Here is a 26097-nt window from a genome sequence, read left to right as displayed (position 1 = left end):
ACACTGGAACGGGCTGGGCTGCCCAGGGAGGTGGTGGAGTCACCATCCCTGGAGGTGTTTAAGGAGAGACTGGATGTGGCTCTGAGTGCCATGGTCTAGTAAGCAAGGTGGTGTTGGGTCAAAGGTTGGACTTGATGAACTCAGAGGTCTTTTCTGACCTCGTAGATTCCGTGGTTCTGTGAAAACAGGGATTTTGCCACTTGAACCTCGGGGTCCCAGCCTGCCTGTCTGGGGCAGACTGACGCTAACAGCTCAGGGGAGGGTTTCCCTGGGCTCACCTTGGTGCAAGGGATCCTGCTGGTGTAGGTGTAGATGCGAGTGTATGTGTGAGTGCTGGTGGTGGTGGGGCGTGACGTTGAACATCTGGAGCCGCGCCAGGGGGTCGTTGGTGAGCGATGCCATGCGCTCGGCGTGGATCCGCTCGGCCGCCAGCCTGTCGGGGTAGCTCATCTCCGGCCGCAGCTGGGGCCCTGCCAGCGCCAGTCTCTCCCTTTCCAGGGGGTTCAAACCCGGGTGGAAGGAAGCGAAGGGGTGAGGTCCTGCCGTGGGTGGAATAGTCAGTGCGCCGTGCCTGGCAAAATGCTCCATGGGGTTGGTGGCCGGGTGCAGCGCGTCCAGCTCCGGGGGCTTCACCTCGAAGCCGGGCTTCATCCTCTCTCTCAACTCCCGCTCCCGGATTTCCCGCTCCCGGATCTCCCGCTCCCGCAGCTCTCGCTCCCGAATGGTGGGATCCACGTTGTAGAGGCCGGGCATGTGGTAGGCCAGGAGTGGATCCGTGGGGTTGAGGGGCACGAAGAAGGGGTGGTTGCGGTTTGTGGGCGACATGACGTGAGGCCGCGCGTACTCGCTCAGTGTCCGTAACGCGGGCGTGTCCGGCCCGATGTAGGGGGGAACAGCAGCGATGGTGGTCGGGGGAGGTTCAAATGAAGGTCTCATGTGTGCTGGCCCGCTGAGCTGGGACTCGCCAAGACGGCCCTCGTGGGAGGAGCTGGATACCTTCTGCTGCACAGAACGGGGGAGAGAAGTTTAGTCCAACACACTCGGCTCAGAACACTGCAGGTGCACACCTCCCATCTTTGCCTCAAGCAGTTAAGTTCAGACTTTGGCTCTCTATACCAACACTGGAGTTCAGATCTCCTCATAAAGAAAGTTAATTAAGTTCACTTCAACTTTAAGAAGCCTTCAGATGCCTTTTTTCCCTGCAGACAGCTCTCATGTGCCTGCACACTAGTGCAAGGGACACAAAGACATTTATTGTATCTGCGCAGTGTTTTTCTACTGCAAGTGAATGTCAACACTTGGCTTCCTTCTCCCCAGCTGCTCTGGCTTCCCTCACACCAGACACAGAGCAGGAGCAGAAGCTCTCCATTTCCTTTAAGGAGAAGACAGTCCCAGAGTGGGCTGGATACACACAGCTCCATATTCAGGAACACCCAACTGCACAGGCATCACAGTGCTCCTGGGATCTGCTTTCTGCAGTGACCACCCAGGTCAGACCCAACCACCAGCTCCCTCCCACCGCTCCGAGCCCCCGCTGAACCTACCGCAGCTCTTTCCGCCTCTCGTTCCCGCTCCCGCTCCCTCTCTCTCTCCTTCTCCTTCTCTTTCTCTCTTTCCCTCTCCTCTCTGGCTTTCTGCTCCGCTTCCCTTTTGGCCTTTTCAATGGCCTCTTCTCTCTTCTTGGCCAGTTTTGATCCTGCCAGAGGCATGAAGTACAGGTCTGCTCTGGAGCATGAATTGTAGCCACGGTCCAGGTGCTTGTAGAACCTGAAAGAAGCACGAGAGAAGGAGCTTATCCCTGGGAAAGATGCAGGAGTCTGGGATTTGAGAGCTGTATGTCAATAATAAAAAAAACTATCACTTTGCACTTATACAAAGCACTAGCAGCTTCCTTGAAAGCCAGGAGAAAATTAATTGAACCATGTTACTCCACAGACAATGGAATGTAAAATCAGAGCACAATCGGTGCTTAACTGGTGAAACTTCCATACCTGGCTGACTGACTGGCGTGACTTGGGATATCCACCACAGTGGGCTCTGGTGATGGACTCCTGGGTGGAGGGGGAGGGCTTTCTGGTTCCTCAGCTTCATCTGGGACCTCCTCTTTGATCTGGATGGGTGGCAGCGTGCAGGCTGTCACCACGGGCACCGTCCCACTAGAGGCTGCTGACGTGGAGATGGAAGTCTGGAGCGGGATGCCGGGCATGGTGGGTGGCGTGGAGGTGGAGGGGCACGAAGGAGGGGTGATGGAAGGTGGGCCCCCTGGGACAAAGGGATGCTGAGAAAAGGGGGGCTGGGAGGATACCTGATGGAGTCCAGAGGAGGGGTGACTAGCAGGAGGGGGAAGGCTCTGACTCTGGGTCAGAACAGGAGGCTGGGCTTGCGAGGACTGCAGTGGTTGGCTTTGAGGCATCAGCTGCAGAGGGGGAGGGTGTGCAGACGGAGGGTGGTGAGTCGAGAGGGAGCTCAGAGGTTTTAAAGCGGGCGGCGGAGGCAAGTTGGAGTTCATGGAGAACGGAGACGGGCCGGAGAGGTGAGGAGGGTGCTTGTGGGATGGAGCAGTGGGGAGCTGAGGGATGGGGGTGGTAGGGGGAGGTTTGATATGAGGCATGGCCATGGGGGCGGGGGGCAGGGGCTGCTCCCGCGGGGGCTGCGCCTGCTGCAGCGAGGTGGCCGTGGGCAGGACAGGCTGTGTCACCTGCAGAGCCGAGTGGGAATGAGAGGGGGCTTGTGTCTGGAGGGGAACCTGAGACTGAGATGACTGAGCAGGCAGGGAAAACGGCTGGGAAGGTACGGGATGGGGCAGGAGGGGCTGTGCCTGCAGGCTGTGAGGAGCAGGCTGGGCCTGGCTGTGGAGGGGGGGCTGCGTGTGGGGCTGTGAGGAGGCAGGGCTGGGCTGGCTCTGCGACACGCTCAGGGGCTGCAGCGGAGGGTGGGGGGACGGGAGCCTCTGCGGGTGCAGAGCAGGGGCCTGCTGGATGTGGGAGTGAGGAGGAGGTGGGGCAGGGGCCTGAGGCTGGCTGGAGGGCTGGGACGCTGGCGGGGACACCTGCGGTGGGGCCGAGGCAGCGCTGGACACTGCGGGCAGCGACGCCGGTAACTGGGCCGGTACGGGAGGTGTGGCTGGAGGAGCCTGGCCAGAGCTGCTCTGTGCCTGCAGCACCTGGGGCTGTGCCTGCAGCACTTGCTGCTGGGCAGAGGAATCCGAGTCGCTCTCATTGTCCTGAGGGCTGGGGATGCTGGGCGAGGTGCTCCGGTTGTCCTGGTCGATGTCCTTGGGGTCGCTGCTCCCCTCGTCGTTGACGCTGCGGCTGTCGGAGCTCTCGCCCTCGCCCTCACCCTCCGAGGGGGAGTTGGGCCTGCTGATCTCCTGCAGGGAGAGGGGAACAGTCACCACTGCACCGAGGGCATCCCCAGTGTGCCACAGGATGGGACCTGTCACACCAGTGCAGGAACCCTTTGAACCTCCCAGCACAGGCAACGCAAATATCCAAGGGGAGGGTGCCAAGACAACAGAGTCAGGCTCCTTTCAGGAGTGCCCTGAAATGCAGTAGGTTCTCCCTGAACACAGTGAAACACTTTGAGGGTGACCAGCAATGGAAAAGATTTGTCCTGTGAGGCTGTGAATTCTCCATCTTTGGAGACATTCAAAAGCCACCTGGACACATATCCTGGGCAGTCAGCTCTAGGTGGCCCTGCTGGAACAGAGAAGGTGGCCTAGATGGCCTCCAGATCCCTTCCAACCTCAGCCATTCTGGGATTCTCTGTGGAAATATGGAAAGCTCAAGTTCAAAATTTCGAAATCCTATGCACAGAGTGAACCTGGGCAGATACACAGAGACATCCTGAAAGTATTTCAACTGAGCTTTGATACCAGTGAATTAAGAGAACTCCAGTGGTAGTCTTCTAACTTTCCACAGAACAGGAAAAAATAAATTTAAATTAAAAAAAATAGGGGTGGAGGAGGTGGAAAATAGTCCAAGTGTACTCCTATATGGTTGATATTGATATTAAAGCAAAAAACAACTTCTGGACTTACCCTGTATCATTCCACTCTTTTCAACAGAAGGAACACATTACAATATTGGTTCCTTTCCAGCCCCAGATTAAGTTACAATTTGCTGTGGCTTAAATTGATTTCATGTTTTTGGTTTGTTACCAGGTTTGCAACCACCCCCCACCCTCTCAAACCATTCTCCTAAGAGGAAATATTCCTCTGTGGGACTCACTTGAGTTTTGGATTTTTTGGCATTGGACCTGTCAGGTTCCTCTGTGTCTGACGCTGCCTTTTCCCGCTGCCTCTTGGAGTTCTTGAGAGGAGAAGACACCTCTTCTTTTATCTTCTGCCACAAGGGAAGCAGAACACAGCAGTTACCAGTGGTGTAAATGCAAAAGTAAATTGAGTGTATGCCTGTGATACCATATTTAACACAAATACAGGAGAAGGGTTCCTATGGAGCAGGAGAACTCAGAAGCTGAGATAGTCAGTATTTAACAACAACCCAACAGGCATCAAGCTAACAGGAAAAAGGAGTGAATAAAGCATTCCTCTTAGCAAGGGGTATTTTAAAGAGCTGTGCAGGACCAAGTCCACCAGGAACTCATGGCAGATCAACTGGCCCAGGTTACTCTTCTAACAGAGCCCAACACCAGCTGTTAACAGAGGATGCAACGAGAATTTCTGCAGGAGACAGGCACAAGATAAGCCTCATTAAAGTCCTGCTTTACTCCTGATATTTTGAGAGGAATATTTTTAGATCCCCTCAAATACAGGGCTATAGCTATTATAAGACTACTGCCTTCTTTCGTGGCCTGGGACAGCTTTATACATCACATAATTACCTAACCTAACTAACTTCAAATTCTGCCAGGTTTTCAGTTTTATAATGTGAAAACCTGCTCCATACTCCAGTTTTGACTCTTTTTTTAAAAATATTTATTTTTAACTCGCTACTTTTTTGCTTAGTGGCAAGTCTTGCTGTTTCATGTGGCTTTTGTTTCTTTAGAACTCCCTCGGAAAGACATTTATTCATTGAAACAGAATCAACTGTCAGCTTTGCTCTGAAAAATCAAACAAATACACCTCCAGAAAAACAGTAACAGAAGTAGCCTCAATTACCACACATTCAAATTCCTTTGTAAACAAAGACTAAGTACTGCTTAAAAAAAAAAAAATCCTTAAAAAAACCCCAAACTGTCTACTTGTCTCAAATACAGCATTTCTGAGCTGTATTACCTCCCTGAGCTTAATGCCTGCATTTGCATCTGAAATGGGAGGATTAATTTCTCGTGAGAGCAGAAAGGTTATGTGGGGATATCTGAATGGTCTGCACAGGAACTCAGCAGCAGCTCAGCTGCACCGGGACATTCTCTGCTTATCCACACAAGCAGGAATTTCTGGGTCACGGGGAGATTCTCCAGCCTCCTGCAGCCTCGTGTGTCTGACTGAGAGGCCTCAGGTGTGCTGTCCTAACACACAAAAGGCGTGGGAAAAGGTTACCTTGGTGGATTTTTTCACCGAGTCTGCCTTGCTGTCGTTGCTGGAGGTGCTGGCGGCGCTGGGCGAGTTGCGGCCGCTGGACCTGATGTCCTCGGTGATGGGGGAGGCTCTACCATCGGGGCTGGCTGGCTGCTTCTTCCGACCACTGCGTAGTGTAGACATCTGGGGTTCAACACAGACAAGTGGATCCAAGTCAGAATCTGCCCAACCTCTTGGATTTCCTCTGCCTCACAGCAGGGGCGTGCACGAAGCGCTCGTGCCAAGAGCTCGAGAACCAAAAACCAGGAGCGCTGTTACAACTTCTCCTTGAAAGCCCATCTGGACTTCAAAGGAGGCAAATCCTTCATTTGTCTACTCAAAACCAGTAAGTGCTGATTATTTAATTTAGTACTGTCTGTCAGAAGTAAGGTTAGAAAGATGTTTCAATGCACATTTGCAAGTCTGCCTACACACAGGAGTGAATGAGACAGGAGAGGATCCCCACGTTCCACTAAAAATAGTCTATCTGTTGGCATCCAAGCAGTCAAGCCCAGGTTCTAAACCCCCAGTTTGTGTGCTCCTAGTATGTAAAAAGGGGCCACAGTCAAGTTTATTTCAATAATTCATGCTGTTTCCCTCCCAGTTTGGCAGTTTTTCTGGATGACTGGCTACCATAAAAGCAATGAGCCAACATTACCCGAGAGCGGAGCCTCACAAGAGATTTAGAATCAATGGTCATATCATCATGATCACAAAGACAGGGAGGGGAGGGTAAGGAAAAGAAATCTATCTGCTGCTTTCAATCAGCCAAATCCAAATCAAAGATCAAATTAGCCAGAGTTGCTGTCAGAGCTCTCCCAAGTGATTTGCTCACAGGAAGGCTCCCAGCGTTCCACCCTGAGTAACAACTCAGGGACAGGGCACACCAATCACAGAGGCAAAACAGAGCTCTCTGCAGGGAAGAGATCTGAACTCCAGTAATATGAGGAGACCACATGAACAGCATCTAATTTTTTAAAACTCTTCCCAAGGGCTTAACTCTGACAGGATCCAGCTGGAAGGAGGACACGTACTAGAACAGAATCTCTAACACACTGTCAAGTGCCCCCTTACGATGCCAGTCCACTGCCAGTCATTACAAACATGGAAATAACTGATCTGAGCTTGCAGAGACATTTCTGCTCCTTTTTCCAAAGAAAGCCTCAACCTCAGCAAAGCTCACACAGAAATGCAGCAGCAGGCCCAGTCCAAGTGAGATTAGCTCAGCTGGTGCTAAAAATGCCAAGGTCATGGGTTCAACCCCTGTATGGGCCATTCACTTCTGAAGAGTTGGACCTGATGATCCTTGGGAGTCTCTTCCAACTGAGATTATTTTGTGTGGTTCTGTGGAACCAGCACGATGGAGAAAGGGTCAGTTGAGGAGTCTGACCCTTCTCCGCCAGAGGATGAGGGTTAAACCTACCGAGCCTCGACTCCGCCGTGTCCTCATGCTATGCTTTCCACTGAGTCCATCATCTTCCTCTTTGACAGGCTTGAACATAAAGGGTGGAGGGTCAACTGGCTTCTCGATGGGTGGCAGCTCCCCGTACTTCTTGAAGTGAATCCGACAGTCCGTGCACAGCAGGATGTTCTCCCGCCCGCCGTGGTGCCAGTCCTTGGAGGCTTGGGGCAAGGAGAGCAACAGCTCAGCAACACAAAAGCACCAGGTCCCCACAGAACAAGCACACTGGATTATTTAAAAAGCTGCAATTAGAAAAGTAGCTGCTTTTCTAAGGGGTAATGAAGTTGGAGAAGTTTCTGGAGAACTCTGTCCCGTTCCAGTGCACATCTTCAACGCTCAGTTTACAAACTAGTTGTTTGCTTGAGAAACTACAGCTTTGAAAGCAAAGAAAGAAGCCTTATCTGCTCTACCTGGGAGCTAACAGGCAGCTGTTGTTCTCCAAAGCTGTGGTTTCTGCAAGAGCAGCGAGCTGTGAACCTCTCATTTCCTTCCCTATTTTGGGGCTCACGTTTCCATGCCCAAATATCAACCAACCTTCAGAGCACCCACAGGAACGGGGCTGATGCAGAAGAGATTTGGTGCAGCATAAAGTTGTGTGTGTGACAGTCACAGCCCAATATTGATTCATTACATCACAAATTGATTACATAGATTGTGGATTATGGAGATTTATTCCTGTATAAATGTCTACCCCAGGGTTCTCCTTTGTCACTGTAATATTAATTTGCAATGGCAAAGCCTGATTAACCCTGCAAGGAGGAATGCTGCATATTTTAGCTGATTCAACCCCACTTTTTTTTTCTGAACAGCTGTACAAGCACACAGACTGCTCCTGCTTGAAGGAACCCCCATGAAACAGGTAGCAGAAGGGAAAACCAGCAGTGAACTGGGACATACTGGTGGTGAAGCAGTGGCGGCAGGCGTAGCCCTTCAGCTCCTGTTCACTGTCCTCGCTGTCAAAGTCATCTTCACTGGCTGAGCTCAGGTCCACTGAACAAGTGAAGAACAAGGGGAAAAAGAGGAAAATGGAAAATAAAACACTCAGCAGGATTTTTCTATTTCCTCTTACTTGGCTAAAATAACCATTAATAAAAATAGCTGGTGACTTCCTACAACCACCCTGCCTTGCATGGCCATTAGTTCTGATTTTTTAAACTAGGCAAGGCCAGACCTCATCAGCCTCCAGGTTAAAGGAGGATTCCAGGAACGTGCCAAGTGACACAACTCACAGAACTTGACTCAGTACACGGTACATTTCCAGATAAATTGTCATTCAGATGTCATTCCTGGGGAGCTGGAGAGGCTGTGTTCCAAAAACACAATTTTCAAGGTTTCTCTCTAGAACACATTCAAATTTAAAACCTAGTATTCTATACTTAAAACCTACTTTGCTACATTTAATGAGCAGACACTGTAGTGGCTTTTGTGTTTTTTATTTTGCTTCCAGACTTCACCTTCCAGCCCAGCTGAGGACCAATGTCACACTCTGTTAGACACTGGCTGTATTTAACCAGGAGCAGATGTGTTTGTGGGTGGAAGAATCAATGCTTACATATAATGGACCTGTTTGGAAAACATGCTGTGATTCTTTTGGATGAGAGGCACTAAAGGACACCACCAGCTTTCCAATCCTTACTCAAGCCTCAGAGAGCTTCAACTCGTGGCAAACTCACATTTCAAAACCACGTTTCAAAGAAGAGGAGGACATGGAAAGGGCCCCTTTCCTTTGTGGCAAGCAGTACACAGCAAATTAGCAGATTAAAAGGCTGTGAGCAAAAAAGCAGCATCTGAACCACCAAAAATCTGCAGACACCACAAAAACTGTATCTTATCTTCTAAGCAACTCAGGAGTAAATCCCTTCTTTCTGAGAGCGCTGCGTTTTTCAAGCACCACCACTATAAATTCACAACATAACAGGTCTGTAATTTGTCACAAGCAGAAAGCCCTCTGGCTTCTTTTGTTCTAATCCTTAATTAGAAGAGAAGTCCTTGATGCAAGAACACTGGTTTTCTAAAGGTTCCAAGAGGGTGTTTTGTACATGCAGGTTATAGTTTATGGATTATAGCTTATGGATTCTGCAGTAGCTGCCATCAGCATTTGTCAGCAACTCGTTACCCTTCAATTAACACAGGGCCCCATCTAATAACCAGCACCACCATAATCCCCACAGTAATTCCTGCAGGTGTTTTAACCCTGACTGCAAAACTGACCCCAGGCTAGGACTTGCTTTCTTTTACTGAATTGATTTTTATTCTCATCCTGCACTCGGATCCATATGGACAGATCCTTCCAACCACAAGCTCTGTGATGTGCTGACTATCTTGGATTGAGCTGTAGAGTCCAGATCCTCACTTCTTGTGCACACAGAAACCAGCAATAAATCCTATCGATTCAGCAAGGAAAAACTAACAGCCCTTTCCTACCACCTCACTACCACCCTCTCCAGAATTCTGTCCTGCCTGATCACCACATCCTCCACCTCCCCCCCATTCTGCCTTCCACACAGTCCCCCTTCCTTACAAGGCACGTGAAACGTGCTGGGTTTAGTCCACAGAAAGACTCTAAACCTCACAGGGTAATTAATACAAAGCCTTTTATATAAGGATGAAAGTTTCTATCTCCAAATGGATGTTGTTGATCATAACCCTGTGCAGTGCAGCACATGCAGCTTGTTTGGGGAACTACTCTTTGTTTGGACACTTCTGCTCCAGTCAAGGCCAGTGTTCTCCCAGGATACCCTGAGACAGTGCTGGACACAGCACCCACTCTGAGGTCCTGCACAAGGTGTGGGTCACCCAGGCAGGATGGAAGGGACTTCCTTCTTTCTGTGCTTCCCAATTCCCGACACTGTAATAAGCCTGGATTAAAAATACAGCACAACACCAAGAAAAGAGCAGGGAAATTCAACACCAGGGCAATATTTCCATCCTTCCAGGATGCTTTCATGTTGAAGAACTGCACAAAGCACTGGGTGATCAAAGCCGCCTTCCACATTCCAGCATAATGGCGCAGGAACCGGAGAGGGCAACTGCCTGAACTCCATTTCCTTGCTCCCTTGAAGGTACAGCACCATTACATGGCTGTTGCTGCCTGCATTTAGACAAAGATAAATGCATTGCTTTTAGCTCCCACTTACAGAATTCACTGGAGGGGGGCCTGGAGGGAGTGTTGACTGGAGTGGAAGCGGTTCGAGTTTTAATTCTCCGAAACACAGCCTGCCTCCGGTGCCTACGGTGGGCTCGAGAACTTGCTGCTTCAGGGGTTTTCTTCCAATAGTAATAGAAGGTGATTAGTTCTCCCTGCAAACACAGAAGGAGTATGTTAGAGGGACATGCAAATCTGACTCGTCAGCTTTCTCCCTCCCTCGTGCCTCTCTGCGTGCACACACGTATTTTTGTAGGAACAATCACGAGGTACTTCAGCCAGATGAAAGAATTATTCAGTAAGACAGAAAATAAAAAACCCTCGTTATTTTTTGTCTGCTTTTGCAAGGGAGGAAAAGAAGTAAATGGATGGTTTTTCACTCCTTGTCTAGAAAAGGAAAGAGTTTGGGAAGCACACATCCAGGCTCCACCTGGATGCTGCAGGCACTGCTGGTCCTGGGATTCAGAAGAGGGTGCCCTTGTCTCACTGTCAGCATCCCCTGACACCTCTGCTCTGCTCAGGAGAGGCACAACCTCCCACTGAGTTCTGAGAACAGACATCACAACACTGCTACAAATCTACAAATCCTCTGCTGTTCCAGAAAGAGTAAGGCTCAATCCAAACAGACACTGCCATTTTGTCAACCCACACTCTACATACAGCTATTTGTCCAATATTCCTGTTTAAGAAGCTGAAAGTCAGAAGGAAAACGTGTTCAACAACAAGTCTATAACCGTAACACAACCCTACTACAGTAAATCGTGTTTTAATTTGAATATATATGCCCACATCTAAATTAATTAAGCAGTTAAAAGAGCACACCTAGAGAAATGAGTGATAATTTCACAGCATAATGAATCTGGCTTACATTCAAAAAGTGGAGCAGCTGCCATTCAAACTGGAGGATGTAATGCTGAACCAAAGAACAGCATGTGGTTTTAATCTCTTTTCTCTTACTTTGAATCCCCATCATTTCCTGGCGACTTGTCTGCCTCTGAGGTAAAAGGTGTTGTTGCTTTCAAGTTGCAAGAGAAGAACGGAGAAGTTCTAACCAGCCTCTTGAAAAAAATCAACATCAGAACAAACATACCTGAATTGCCCACAAAAAGGGTTCCTTTGAACCGTGTTTTTATGTGATCAAATAACCTCAGCCTGCTCCCTCCGTGGGGAAATCCTGCAGCCCCTGCTCAGGGCAGAGCAGGGAGTTAACTCAGACCTGAATCCAAACCTTCCCAAACAAGCAATTAACAGCCACCACTAATACCTGGCCCCCTGAAACACCCTAAAGACAAAAGGAGGATGTTGTTCTAAACATTAACTGCTGATATTTAACGTGCTTAAGAGTTTTATCAATGCCTACTTTAAAAATGGAAACCCCAGAAAGAAGAACAACTGTGATTTCGGGCACCAGGCAGAAATAGATAATTTTTAATCTGAGCTGCTGCAGACTGGGATGATGCTGCTGATCCTCACCAGGAACCTAAACAATATTAATGTATTATATATTAAAGTAACAAGTATTCAGAGTGGTAACTGGTGAGGAAGAGGAGAAAGTGGGCAAAACATTACTTACAACTGTCGATTCTGAAGCACAAACACTCTACTAAAAAAAAATATTTAAAAAAATAAGTGTTTCTCGAAGAGAATTTAAAACTGGTTGGCAATGAGTACCCAACTATGTCAAACTGGGACAGAACAAGGAGTTCTGACCCCAGCACCCTGCTCTGCCACTGCCTGTTCCTCGTGTTTGCTTTAGAAATACCATTTCACTGAGTGCACTCAGTGGGCTCAAAGTCCATCCAGCCCAACTGTTTGTCCAACAGGGATATGCCCCATGCCAGAGGCAGGTACAGCTCTGCACAAAAGCTTATGCAATGCTCTTGCAAATGAAACCAGCCACTTTTAACCTATAAATTCATTTATATCAAATCTGAGGTGTCAGCACCAAGGAGCAAGTCAGTAAATCCCACATCTTTATGTCAGTGAATTAATGTGTCCTCTGACACCTGGCAACAGCAGAGTGCAAACCAATCTGTTCTCCTCCCATCATAAAATAGGGAATGGGAACCTATTTGAGCTCAATTTACACACTGCAAAGCCATCAGGTCCCAAGGGAAGTTTAACAACTCATATCATAAACCAAACTTTAAAAAAGAAATGGTGTGTATTTATTAAAAACGCTGACTTCATCATCACAAGGATTCCCCCCCCACCCCCAGACCCTCCTGAAAGCGCAGCCACAACCACAGGCAGATAAAGACAAAGTAAAAGTCTATTTATTCAACAACCAGTTAACCCAACTATGAAATCTGGAGAGATCAAACGACCAAAGAATGTTCTGTACTTCAAATTCAGCGTTGGACTGCACAGCTACAACACTCAGTAAATGACTCTGAAGTAAGAGAGAGGAAGCACACAGAGAATGGCAACGTCACACACGGGTCACACAGGTACCACAGGGAACAAATTCCATGCCAGATCTTATTAGCCACCTGGCTACCTAACGGGCATTGTCTACCTAAGGGATTAAACGCTGGAGTGGAGTGAGCCTGGCAGGATTAGACCCAGCTCGCTGCTGGCTGCATGGGTGGCACAAGCTCGAGCACAAAGGAGTAAGTCAGGGAAGCTTTGGTTCTCCAAACAGGGAGTAAAAAACCAGCTTCCAGCAAAGAAGTCAAATGAACTTTAATCAAACATGCAGAGTGTGTGCTGCTGAAAGCCACGGCACATAAATTCGGGAACAAAAGCCGCTGCAGAAATCAATAGCCTCCTGAAACATTAACACAGGCCAGCATTGATCAAAGGCCCCGGGACAAAAGGCTGCCTTGCAAATTAGCTGCTGGTTTTGCTTGCAAGCAAACAGAAAAGCATGAACGCGCTGACATGAATGGCCTGTAATGATCATTTTGTTCCTGGTGATCTCACCTCACCTCACCACAAGGTCTCGCAGTCAACACATCCCACAGCTCGGAGCTGTAATTGCCAGCAGAGACGCTCTGCTGGCTGGGGGAGGGCTGGGGGCAGCTGCTCCCCCTCGGATTTTCTGGGTAGCAGAAAAATCCCGGGGAACAGCCCTAACCAAAGAGCCTTAACCATGCTGTGTGTCTCCTCTGAAGTGTTCTGTGCCAGGAACTGGGGACTGCTAAACCATGCACACTAAAATCACACAGGTTAAAGCAGACTGAGCCATCCTTCACTGCAGCATCAGATTCGTTCAATTCTGGAGTGACACGTCCTAATGAGATAAATTAAGGAAGGGTGAGACCACTGAGGCAACCACTACCTGGCTGATGATGGAAGAGAAAGCTGTGTTGCTGACACTGTAATTGTCCACTTGTACCTTTTCTTACCTATAAATCTAGTATGTTAGAAGGAAAATCCCAATAAAATGACCCACACATCTACTCCAACATGACCCCTCAAACAAGCAGCTCTAATTCCTGTACTGTGCCACATCCAAGAAAGATGCTATTAGTGCCCTCCCAGATCAGCTCCATCATGGCCCAGCTTTTTCTTTTCCATCTGTGTGGGCAGAAGATTCATCTCTTTTCCTGTTCACAGTAACAGCCTCACCTCCACCTGATGCACCACCCCCTTTTTTTTCCTGCAAACACAACTGCATTTTTCCATGTAGACGTCTGGTTAACTGTCCCAAGCAATTTAGGAAACATATAAAATGAGAGGCATTATCCAGGCTTCTAATGCCACGTTTCCTCAAGAACACCTACTTTCCCACCACTGAAGTTTCACGAGACAGAGGGGGTGTGTTCTTCACTAAAACCACGGTTCAGCTTCCATCAATTCTGAAATACATCGGGAGCTCACGACAAAAATCTCCTGCCAAGGCCATTTCACCCCACGTCGTTGGTGCATATAGAAAAGTCACACTTTATTCTCCTTTTAGCTCCGTTCTAGGGATCATTTTTGAAGAGAAAGACGTGGTTCAGATCCCTCTTGCAGGAGGACACAGCAGTGAGACTTTCTCAGCGATTTAGAGCTGACACAAGACTTTGAGTGTCCCCCAGCCCTCATCCCCCCTAACCCAGCACTCCTGCACGAGTAGGGGATGGATTCCTTGGCATGTGGCACCTTTCTCTGACCTCTCCCACTGTTTTCACCCAGGTGTTTGTGCAGCTCAACCCAGCTCCCCAAACCACATCCCACAGCACCGGGGCAGCCTCCCCAACCAACCTTTACACTCCCAGGGGCGCCAGCAAACCTGCAAGTCCTGGCTTCCCACTTCTTATCGGTAGTTTTCAAATGTAAAATACACACCGTGAGCTGTGCCCCGTGTTTGTGTTTAGTCTTGCCTTGGGTAAACAAAGGATTAAGGCTGTGTGTGCCTTTCTGGATTGGAGAGGTTCTGACAGCCCTGCAGCAGCTCCTGTGGAAGCCAATCACACACATCAACTTACCTTCAAGTATCTGTTATGGTATAACAGAGTGAGCAAACATAATAATTGCTGTTTAATTTCCCCAGAGCCCAGCTCTGCCAGGGGGGAGAAAAAAAAAAATCATGGGGGTGGGGAATAGCTTTACAGTAATTAAACAGAAAAGGTAAATGACAGAGCTCCTCAATGGCTATAAACCAGCCACGGCAGAGCAGAGGGGAACAGATTGTCCAGCTGTGGCCTTAATGAATTCACAATCTTTCTGGAATGCATCAAGATTTTATTAAGTCAACTCAATTTAGCTAATGCTCCTTAAAGTCCTGCAGTAAAAACAGTCTCCAGCCCTTCCCTCCTTCACTGGATCCCTGGCTTTGACAGTGTCTTGCTCCAACATCTGCTCCAGTGCCTGTTTGCCACGGGGTGGATCAAGAACGTGGAGTTTTGGATACTGGGAAGTGTATGGAATCAGTACAGACCAGTGTATCCATCTGGCACCTCCAGGCTGCTTCCCCAAACTTTACAGAGTGACCCCAAATACTGCCACGCACTGTTGGACTGGGAGACAGAACTGAAGGTGCCCGACCCTTCCATCACACACATCCCACACCCCAGAGCTGCCAAGAGAAGGGGCTGCCCAGGGGAGTGGTGGCATCACCAAACCTGCAAGGGCTCCAAGAACACGTGGATGTGGCACTGGGGGACTGTGCTGGGTTAACAGCTGGACTCAGCCATCTCAGAGGGCTTTTCCAACCTTAGGGATTCCATGGCTATTCTTCCTCATGAGCCCCTACCCAGGCAAGAGAAAATGTGGAACTTGTCTGAACAAGTTTAAAGGATTGAAAACAAAATGCAGCAGGGCAGAGAGGAGCAGCTGTGTGCAGCTCCAAGGGCTGAACTTGGGCATCTCCACAACATGAAGCCCTGTCTGGGTGCCTCTGCCAACCATGACAAATAGGTTTGCACATGCTCCAATTAAGCAGTAAAGTCTCAGCAGCTTGTTCAGTAGCACTGATTAATGTCCACCTTGGGTGCACAGGAATCCTGCATAATCTACCACATTACCCAGATTTTAAGAGAGGCTTTTAAAAACCAAGCAATATTTAACTTAACACCACAAAAAAACCCCATTAAAAATCGTGGGATGCTCTCTAAGGGATACCCTGCAGGCCTCAGTTCTCTGGCATGTTTTAGAAGTACAGGCATTTTACCTCACAGTTCCTCTGGGCATTTGTTATCTTTTGGATGGCAGTGCAGCCCTCTCTCCATGGTCTCTGCTAAGAACTCTATCTACAATTTTAGGAGAAGACTGGCTGCCCTAATACTCTGTTCCCTGGCTCAGCACACAGCAAGGTTAAGCTCCCTGGTTTCAATTTTTATTTCAAACTCCTGGCAAACAGGCTGGCCAAGTGAGAATCAGAAGAGGAGACAGGTGTGTAAGAAACCCAGGCTCACTTCCTTGGGTTTTTATGCTCTCAATTTACTCCCCATACAGGAACAGGCACAGAATTTCCTGGGAACCCAGCCGAGGCTCCATCTGCATCTTCTGGAGTTCATTTGGTTGTGGAAAAAACCCGCAATCAGACACAGCTTTGTGCTTTCTAATTGTTTCTGCTAAATGAGTACTGGTACCCTGCTTAGTCCTCTGCAGACCAGAGGAAGATCAAGCTTTGATCTCCTGCAAATGATACCTGCAGAGCTGACACAGGCCTAGGATGCCACAGCTCCTTAGAGAACCGTGGCACTTTTGAGAGGGCTAAAACAAGCTTGGAGCCTGAAGATTTCACTCCTAAGTTCCTCAAGCAGTGAAGAGACTAAATTAATTTCATTGTGCATGTTATCTAAACACAGAGATCATGTCTGTAATTCCCCCAAGAAAATATATTTGCCCTTCTTAACTACTACTCCGAATTCTGCAACATAATGGGTGAGTGCAAATTAAACCCAACTATTCAATAAAAATTATGCATGGGAACTGGAAGAGGTGAGACACACGGTAATGCAATCATTAGTAGCAAAGAGTCATTGCAAAGCCAGGAGAAAAAAGGAAAAGAACTACAGAAGCTGGATGTAAATAATCTCTCCTGCCAAACAAGCATTATCTGCAGTACCCCAGCAACACTCAACCACTGCACAGCATCTTCCATTTGATGACAAAGTCAATCAAGTTTTACAAATGAAGTCTCAGCACATCCTTTTGAAGTTTTATAGCGTGGAGAAACAATGAGACAGAAGATTTATAAACTGGCCAAGATCAGTCCTGTGTGGGAAGTAACAATTGTGCTGATTAACCTCTGTGAGCAGCTCCAGCAGTGACAGGCTCTGAAATTCCTTCAGAATTCCAACACGGGCCTATTGGACAGGCTTATCCATCCTTATTAAGCACAGTACTGGCTGAGTGTTAACAGTTCACTCTTCCTTTAGCCCTCAATACAAGCTGCTTTTTCTTACAGCTGGATATCCCTGCTTCACTCCTACCACTGTATGGTTTTAGCAAACCACAGAGAAACCCAAATGCCATTGTCCAAGCCTGGAAAAAAACCCCCAGTAACATGTCTCTGTGCCACATCTCTCTTACCATTTTCATGTAGCCCATTTGTTCCTCTTCTCCAGTGTTTGTAATTAAGGCTGCATAGACCGGTAGGAAATAAGATAATTAACATTTTATGGAACTTACCCTCCCTATCTGCTCTATGCAAACAATTCTTTTTCCCCTCCCAGTTTTAGGGATTTAAGCACCAGCTTTAACAGTTCTGCAAAACAAATGCACAGCACACTGGGGCATTGTTTTAAGCCTCAGCCAGAGTTAAAAGCTGCCGACCCTCTCTGCAGCTGCACCTCGTGCCAGAATGAAAAGAAAGCTTTTGTAATTACGGTTTCTTCCTCCAGAGACTCCTCTTTGTTAATCAACAGAGCTCCCAATGCCCACAGGAACTCACAGACTGTTGGCTGCATCCATTATTAATTATTAGAGCCACTCTTTAATAGTGTCAGTGGTGGTTCTCCAGGACTGGGTAACCCCTGCCAGGGTCACCAGGTACCTCCCAGGGGGATCTCTGGGGCTTGATCAATCCCGAGGTTATCAAAATAGTGTGAGTTAAGAACCCCAGAGCCTTACATGTATTTGTGGAGGGTTTCTTTTCTGCTCAGCTTCCCCCTCTCCAACTTACATCACCCAAATTTCGCAGGTTAAAAATCTTGATTTCTCTCGACCACTCTGAACTCCAATAATTTAAATTTACCCTCCACCTCTCGTCTTCCACAGCCCTCTGTCCAACCTCTGCCCAGGCACAGCCCCCCAACCAGCAGCACAGGGGGGGCCTTCCATTCCTGCAGAGCCCAATTCTCCAGCCCTGGTGTGATGTTTTCACCCCTGACCACATTCACCAGGTGAACGGAGCACGACGTGGTTCTGAAGAACAGAGCTGAGATGCCTTTGCTGAGATGGCAGAAGCTGCTGTTTTCTTGAGCCAGCAGTTCTTCTGTTCCATTTTACAACCCACATCAAAGTGCTGGGGTTCACAGCTGTTACCTGCAGCTGCTTTCCCTGCCAGCCTCTTGTTAACCAGAAGTTCTCAATACTGGAGCTCACACACCAGGACAGAGTGAGATAAATACCCAGATAAATGAAATGCAGGCTATTCAGGAAAGCTTTCAGGGCAGGGCACTGTCTGCACTGGATCATGTCTTTCCCACTCCACGTACACTTTTCCTGTCACAATAAGAATTTAGCAGCACAATAGAGAGAACAGGATTTTCTCAATGAAGGTGCCAACACAGACACATTATCCCCTTTAACTGCACTTTCTTTTTGCAGCAGCTCAATAATTAAGTTTCTTGGTTGTGCATTGCCGGAGTTCAGGTGTGGAACAAAAACCCATTTCACTGCTACATCCCAATGCTACCTTTTTCAAAGCCTAAAATACATCACATTTTCACTGTTTAAAGCAGAGGCATCAGCGGTTCATGCAGGGGTGTGCTGGAAAGAAGCGAGCCGTGAAGCCATAAAGCAGTTCCAGCCACCACACTCCATCCTGTAAACATTTTTCTATTTATCTGCCCTTCATTACAAGCACAATCTTATTATCTGAGCACATCCTCAAAGCGACAGCCGTCAGGGTCACCCTATAAAATATACATCGGCAACGTTACATCTAATGACTGGAGAGAGCGGGAGATGAAGGATGGGAGGAGTGGAAATACTGCAGGATGTTCTAAAGGGATCATCAGTTATATCTCTGCATTTCCTGAGGTGATAATTGAATGACAGTGGCTGGGAGGAAAATCCATTTTTGAGCTTGGGAAAGGACTGTTAAGGAAAATCAGGGGTTTTTTGTGCTGGCAGCGTGTAATGGCTGCCAGAGAATGGAAACCTTCAGCCACAGCAGCTCCTGTGCCTTATGGATTCTGTACAGGGGCTGAGAATTAGATCAAGTACAATCAGATATTCAAGCCAATCCAAAAAACATCAAGGGATTTTGGTGCTGGTTGTTGTGGTTTGCATGTCAGCTTTAATTAACAAGAGACCAATCTGTGTATGGGTACAAGAAAGGGACACTTCAACCACAAGTGCAGCAGCCCTTTTTTACTTTCATAATTTCCTACTTTCATAATTCTTACTTTCATAATTTCCTACTTTCATAATTTTCTACTTTCATAATTTCCTACTTTCATAATTTTCTACTTTCATAATTTCCTACTTTCATAATTTAAACAAAGTATTAAAAAATTTAATTCTGCTATTCAGCAGGGAACTCAATCCCCCTGCACCTCAGTAAGGTGTACAGATGCTCATTCGTTTTTCTGAGAACTGAAATGAAACTTGGGATTATTAAGGAAGTTTTTATACTTTAAAAATATTTTTTTTATTGCCTGATTTATTTTACAAATGGAATCAAACTATAGTTAAGAAAACACTTCTCCAGTTGTAACTGCTGGGTTTTTTGTTCTGTTAGTCGACTGATTCACAGCAATAACTCAAGTTGGTGTTAAAAACAAACCATTCCCAGTGAACTGTCACTTGGAATCAATGCTCTGCATCACTGCAGCCCTGCCCTGGCTGCCCCAGGCTCACACAGAACTGAAGAGAGGATGGAAAATGCTGACTTGGAGCTCAGGCTCCTGGGTTTTCTCTCACTAAAATACTGGGGATGGGCAATAAAATAACCCCCCCACATTCCCACTCCTCAGCAGCTAAATCAGACAAGCATTCCAAAGCTCAGGGAACTCCCCTTCAGTCCAGCTGGAAATTCCCCCAGGGATCAGAGGGATGACATCTCACTGCTCTGAAAAGGTGAGGTGCTGACATGGTGAAGTGCTTTCACTTTGCAATGCACCTTTCCTGGCCCAACTCACCTGAGGAGCCACTGGAGCTTCCAGCATTTAACAGAGAAGTTCCTGGTTATCTTTCCAAGCCCCAGTTTAAACCCACTGGTCCACGTGTGGGCAAAGCCTTTCAGGCTGAACTCACATCATCACTCAACACCTCTGGGGCACCTTGGACCGTCTGGGAAAAAAGTTCCAACCCCCAAGTTGCTGCAGCCTCTCTGTGACAGTCAAATGTGTAAATCCTACAGTGTTTTATGGGCCAAAAGGACTGTTTTCCTGTTAACTGGAGCTGGTGCTTCTGTTTGCTTCTTTGTATGAAACTGTCTCATGGCTTCCCCAAGTCAGAATATATTACATTATATATTATATTACCATCTTTCAACCCAAATCTTGCCATGCTCTATTACTGGAATCTGTTATCATTCCCACTAGGAGTCCATCTCCATGATGTCAGACAGGTTTTATTCCCCCTGATTCCTTTGAAGAGTGGGATTTTGCCTCTGGATTAAGAACACAGCTGATATGCACTGCTCCCTGCAGTCCCAATTTCCTGGGCAGGCAGTGGGCACTGAGATGACAACATACCACAAAACCAAGGAAGCAAAAACCAATAAAGAAGCACATGGAAATTCTGAAAGTTTGGTCAGATTTTTCCATTTTTAAGTAGGGCAAGAAGGGCTGAAAGGGGAAGAAGAATTAGCCACTTGTTCCTCAAAAGTCGGATCTAATTGCTTTTATTTAAATAGAAAATCAGAATTCGAGCTCCACCCAGCCCTGTGACAACCACCAGCAAGGCAACTTTGCCACCAGCAGCACAGTTTTGGACTCCTGATGTGTCTGACCACTGACCTGCATTCCACACTTCCATGTGCCAGATGTTTCAGGTTTTCCAAGCACATCTGGGCCGGATCACACAAAGCCTGGCTTGTCAAATGTCGGCACTCCCTCCCCTGACACAGCTTCCTCCCTCTGCAGCTCGTGACCCACGGGGGAGCTGCTGGGCTTTAATAGTTCATTACAAAAAAACAGCAGCCATCAGAAAATACTGACAATTATACAGGAGATAAACTTTGTAAAACCACCTTCTCGCTGCTAATGAGGAATGGGAAGCTGTGATCCCCTGGAAACAACAATTTTCAGTCTTTTTTTAATAAAAAGTCCTCATACCTGGTTATTTCAGGATGAAAACTATCAACCCCCCTGACTCCACGCTGAAGACAGACAGAATTTGACCTCTTAATAAAAATCCCTAGCACAGGATGTCCAACATCTGAACGAGCCAGATGGAGGAAGAAACCCACCCGTTTTACACCTGGAAAATATCAACTGAACTCATCCCAACCCCCAGCTTATCACTGCAAACTCACACACTGCACCAACAGGGGTTTAGGGAGGATGGGGGCCTGTCCCACAGTTCAGGCTGAGTTATGGACAAGGCAACCAACTTGCAAACAAACCCTCTCATGCACAGTCCCTGCCATCAAGCCCTGATTTTAAACAGACCTGGTTCCTCTCAGATCTGGTCCCTGAACAGCTGTTTTCCTTTTACTGCTCTCTGAGAACAGTTCTCTAAACCAGTAGATTTTCTAGATTAAGCATGGAGGGCTGAGGGGTATTTAAGTGTTTTCCTGTTTATCAGAGGAATATATGGAAAGAGGAATATTGAAGCAGGACATCAAGCAACCTCCCACCCCCCAACCCACAAAGAACTGCCACGTAAGCTGCTTATCCCTCAGTTATTGTTGCTTCCCTCCAGTCTCAAATTCCTTCTGTCAGGAAAAAATCCTTAGCAAGCAAAATTTAACCAGAAGACAATGCTAAGAGTTGTAAAGCAGTATTAGAAAGAGCCAAATGTTGTAGCTCACTATAATACCTACACAGTGAGCTCAGAAGTGAAAGAAATCACTAACTCTTCACAGTTCTCTTCTGCCCTGGTGTCTCTAGCAAGGATTAATTCAGACTGCTCCCCTGGAAAGTCAATTTGATCCTCACAATTAGGAGTAAGAGAAAAAAAGGGCACCAGTAATTTGGGGCACGACTTAGAGCTCTGACTCCTGAGGATTTGCAAATCATCCCAGGGTGAGCTCAGAGCTGACATGAGCTGCCCCATGAATCCTGTCCCCCTGTCCGAGGCCACGTCCACTGCAGGGGTGTTGCAGGACAGGTGACACGGCTGTCACAGCTCCCTCACCCAGTGAGCTGAATTCAAATGTGTCATTGTCTGGGCTGATGCTGTTAATTGCAGTGAACAGCAGGCTCAGTGTTACCTTTCTGTCACGTCCACTCCAGGGCTGAGCTGAGGAAGAGCTGTGTAAGCAGGGCGGGAAGGGAGCGTGAAGGAAAAAGGAAATTAAACCAACGGTATTTTTCCACCAACACAAAAATCAGCTGCCACCAGGAGCAGAGATCTCAGATGCCTCAGAGCTGTGACTCACACCCCCAGGCCACTGAACCCTCCCACAGCTATTGCTCACAGGTTGGGCACATTTCAGCTTCTGCCCCACTGGATGCCAAAAAGACACCTCCGTGTCCCTGGCCCTGCACAATTCCTGTTATCCCGAAGTGCAGCTCCATGCACAGTTATCCAGAGGAGCCATTACAGCTGAAGGGCAGCACTGGCAAAAGAACAAATGGCTACAGACCTGATGAGCTTTAATATGAAGTTGGATCTGTCCCTGAACAGGATCTGTGTGACAACACACCTCAGGTGTTCTGGGCCTGCACTCCCTGCCAGGGGAAAGCAGTGCATGTATCCCAGGAAAGCTGTCAGCACTGCCCTGCTCCTCTGCCAGCCTGCCACTTCAGGAACAGTTTCCTTACAACAGCCTGACAAGCTCGTTTAGAGCTGCCTTTCTGCCTCCCTCAAACACATCCCTCCACATTCACTTTAGTGCCCAAGAAAAGCTCAATTCCCTTGTGCAAACAAAGTCAAGTTGACTTCCCTGTTCATAGGTCTGGACTAGTGTTGTCTCTACCTGCCTTCCTGAGCTCCTCTACAGACTGAGACAGTTTTGATAAAGAGCAATAAAATGTCATTTTTACCCCGTCAGTGATCTCCTGAAAACTAAGATGCTTCCTTTACTGCTTTATTAGATATGCAGAACTATATAAATAGTGTATATATATGTCTATATAACTATTATAACTATATAAATATAAATAACTATAGTTATAAATAGTTATAAATCCAATACGTAAAGTGATATATAATGATAACATATATATCATATAGCAGTATATAACATATATACATAATTATTTACAACAATATCAGACATATAAAACATATATAATAATAGTTATGTATCAAACACTGCCTGACAGCTCCTGCTACACCAGACTCAGCAGGACACTTCCATCCCTAATAGCCACCAAAATTCCCCACTGCATTTTTTTCTTCCTTAAACTTTGCTCTTCTGGAACAGATTTCTCCCCCTGGAAACCAACCAATCTGTGGTTCTAGATAAAGCTCAACAGCTTCCATCTATTAAGAAAGCTGCACTTCACTCTGCATTTGGTTTACTACAGCAAAATATACCATGCCCTAACTGAATTCTTCAGAAAGATGGAGAGCCCCAGTGACAGGACTGGAAAATACCCTGAGATGGATGTTCAGGGGGCTGATTTCACTGCCACGTGTGTCTGAAAATCAGAATGCCACAAGTGTTCTTAGGTGGGGGCACACTGTCATTTGTCCTTTTAACTGTGGAAGGTTTCTGTTTGGGAACCAAGCCCAGGGTTTGGGCTCAGGGTCAGGCTCACCAAACAACCACGTGCAGGGCACGAGGAACATCTCCTGCAGACATGGAACACCAGTAACTCCTGGGAAGGGTTTCTCTGTGCACCATCACCTCAAACCTGCAGAAAAAGGTCAGCCTAGAAAGGTCACATTGGCATCACATGACAAACCTTTCTGTGAATCCCCCAGCTCCTGTCTTTTTCCTTTCCAAGCTGGTCCTTACAAAGCTTCTCCTACAAGCTTTGGAGCAATGTCTCAGTCTCAAGTGGTCTGATCCCCACAGCACCATTATAGAACAGGCATTATCCCATTCACAGAGCAGCCAAGCCAGAGAAGGCCAACTGAAGAACAAGATTAAGGAGATTAAGCCAGTTCTCTCTATACAAGACTAACTTCACAGAGCTGGAGCCAGCTTTCTGTGGGATCAGATCCCATTTTTCATCCACCAGCACCTTCTCTGCAGGGCTGCTCTGAATCCATTATCCCTTGGTCTGCACTGATTGTGGGGATCCCCCTGACCCAGGGCAGCACCTCCAGCTTGGCCTTGAGCCTCAGGAGCTTCCTCAGCTGCCTCCTGAGAGCAGTGACTTGGTGCAGCCAGAGCCACGGTGCAGCCCCTTGGTTTGCTTCGACAGGCACGGGAGGGAAGCTCTTTCCAAAGCCAAGTGCTAGAAAAGGTTCCTCGTGGTTGGTATCCTTGCAGGGTCTGTAAATGCAGAATCCCTGTTTTTCCATATGAAATATTCACTAACCTGAGGATGTTCTCAGCTCTGTGAGCACTTCTCCATCAGTGAGGAGCCAGGCAGTGCCGTGACAGCCCCCTCAGCTCTGCCAGGCAGGACTGCTCCACACAATCCATCACCCCCAGTTACTCAACAGCCACATCAGAGCACCACCAGGCCCTTCTCTTCTGCTTAACTCTTCCCTACCTGTCTGCCCAACTTTTGGGCTGCCAAGCACCCTGTTCTACCCACCCCAAACCCCGGGTGTCGCAGCCTTAGGAAAATCCCAAGGATCAAAAAGCCACGGACTCAAGCTGTGATCAGAAACACATCCCATGGCCCAACCAGCTGAGAGAGCCAAGGCACAGATCCTGCAGGAACAGGGACCTGAGACATTACACAACTCTGGAAAAGAAACCTTGTGGCACATGGAAGACAGACCACAAACACTATTTGCTCTGTTAAAAAACTCAATTTACTGTGCTGGATCTACATAAAAAGCACAGGGGATGCTCTGAGTGTCTCCTGTATCATTCTGTAAGTAATTCCTGCTCTCCTGGTTTCCCCCCTCGTTAAACCAATCACAGTAACCCTGCTAAAACATATCATTTACTTTTGGTCCATCCTTGTAGGTATTGTTTGTGTGAGGTAAAGGAGTAATTTCTCTCTTTATTTCTATGTCTATTGCTCAGGCCTCATGAGTGAAATCCCAGCCTGGAATTCAGTCCATTCCCACAGGCATGTGAGGATAATCAGGATTCCCTGGGTCTATACATACTGCCAGTAGCTGCTATTGAGCAAACAGGACAAAAAGTGGCATCTTTGGGTGGGAATAAAACAAAAGCAGCAAATTAAGAAAAACTAAAAGGAGAAACACAGAAAATGATGCACTAAAAAACCTGGAATCACTCAGTGGAATTTTTCTATAGTGATGCTTTTCACAGCAGCACTACCATCTCCTTAAAATGTTCCATGAATCTTTCATGGACAAACACACTCAAAGAGGCTCAACAAACACCTGACAGTCAACTCAGGCATGTAAGAATTTTGACATTGCTTATTCTATACCGTGTAAAAAATCTCATCAGCAGCTCAGGGCCTGAGAACTGCAGGCTGCACACAGCAGGCAGCCATGGCTGAGGCAGGAGAGGGGCTTTGCAGAGGTGAGATGTGGAATTCTTCACTTCCAACTCACTGGTTCCCCTTTGGTCTGAAGCAGCAGTGACAGGATTGCTGAGTAGCATCCCCAGGAGCAAAGAGGCATCTGGGGGGAGTAGAGTGTTTCAAGGAGTCTGAATCCTACTCCTACTCATCTACATCCAAGACACACAACACCAGGAGAGAATCACAGAACTGTAGAATCAGCTGGGTTGGAAGGGACCTCCGAGATCATCCAGTCCAACCCTTGATCCAACCCCGCTGTGGTTCCCAGCCCATGGCACTGATGCCACATCCAGTCTCTTCTTAAAAACCTCCAGGGATGGAGAATCCCCCACTTCCCTGGGCAGCCCATTCCAATGGCTGAGCACCCTCTCTGCAAAGAAATTCTTCCCAATATCCAACCTAAACCTCCCCTGGCACAGCTGAAGACCCAGCCCTCTTGTCTTGCTGATGGTTGCCTGGGAAAAGAGACCAACCCCCCCCGGCTCCCCCCTCCTGTCAGGGAGTTGCAGAGAGTGAGGAGGTCTCCCCTGAGCCTCCTCTTCTCCAGGCTGAACAGCCCCAGCTCCCTCAGCCTCTCCTCACAGCACTTGTGCTCCAGTCCCTTCCCCAGCCTTGTTGCTCTCCTCTGCAC

At 47.6% G+C, this 26097-nt stretch overlaps 1 protein-coding gene across 6 annotated transcripts in view; it reads right to left on the bottom strand.

The window, feature by feature from the left end:
* RERE (arginine-glutamic acid dipeptide repeats) overlaps nt 1-26097 on the bottom strand; it is a 204189-nt gene that overhangs the window by 6021 nt on the left and 172071 nt on the right. For 4 of the 6 annotated variants that reach the window (XM_051786293.1, XM_051786292.1, XM_051786294.1 and 1 more), the window contains 8 exons: nt 10118-10280; nt 7878-7970; nt 6942-7141; nt 5501-5662; nt 4230-4343; nt 1992-3370; nt 1545-1767; nt 279-1002 (listed from right to left, as the gene is read on the bottom strand). In XM_051786293.1, coding sequence (XP_051642253.1) covers nt 279-1002; nt 1545-1767; nt 1992-3370; nt 4230-4343; nt 5501-5662; nt 6942-7141; nt 7878-7970; nt 10118-10280 — 3058 coding nt within the window. The remainder of the gene's footprint in view (nt 1-278; nt 1003-1544; nt 1768-1991; nt 3371-4229; nt 4344-5500; nt 5663-6941; nt 7142-7877; nt 7971-10117; nt 10281-26097) is intronic. The other 2 variants (XM_051786295.1, XM_051786296.1) reach the window with 2 other exon arrangements.

The sequence above is a fragment of the Manacus candei genome, unplaced genomic scaffold, assembly GCF_025592945.1.
Source record: "Manacus candei isolate 608988 ecotype Guabito, Panama unplaced genomic scaffold, ASM2559294v1 h1tg000022l, whole genome shotgun sequence".
Lineage (NCBI taxonomy): Eukaryota > Metazoa > Chordata > Aves > Passeriformes > Pipridae > Manacus > Manacus candei.
The sequence above is the reverse complement of the archived record's forward strand: the minus strand, read 5'-3'. Positions and strand labels throughout refer to the sequence as shown.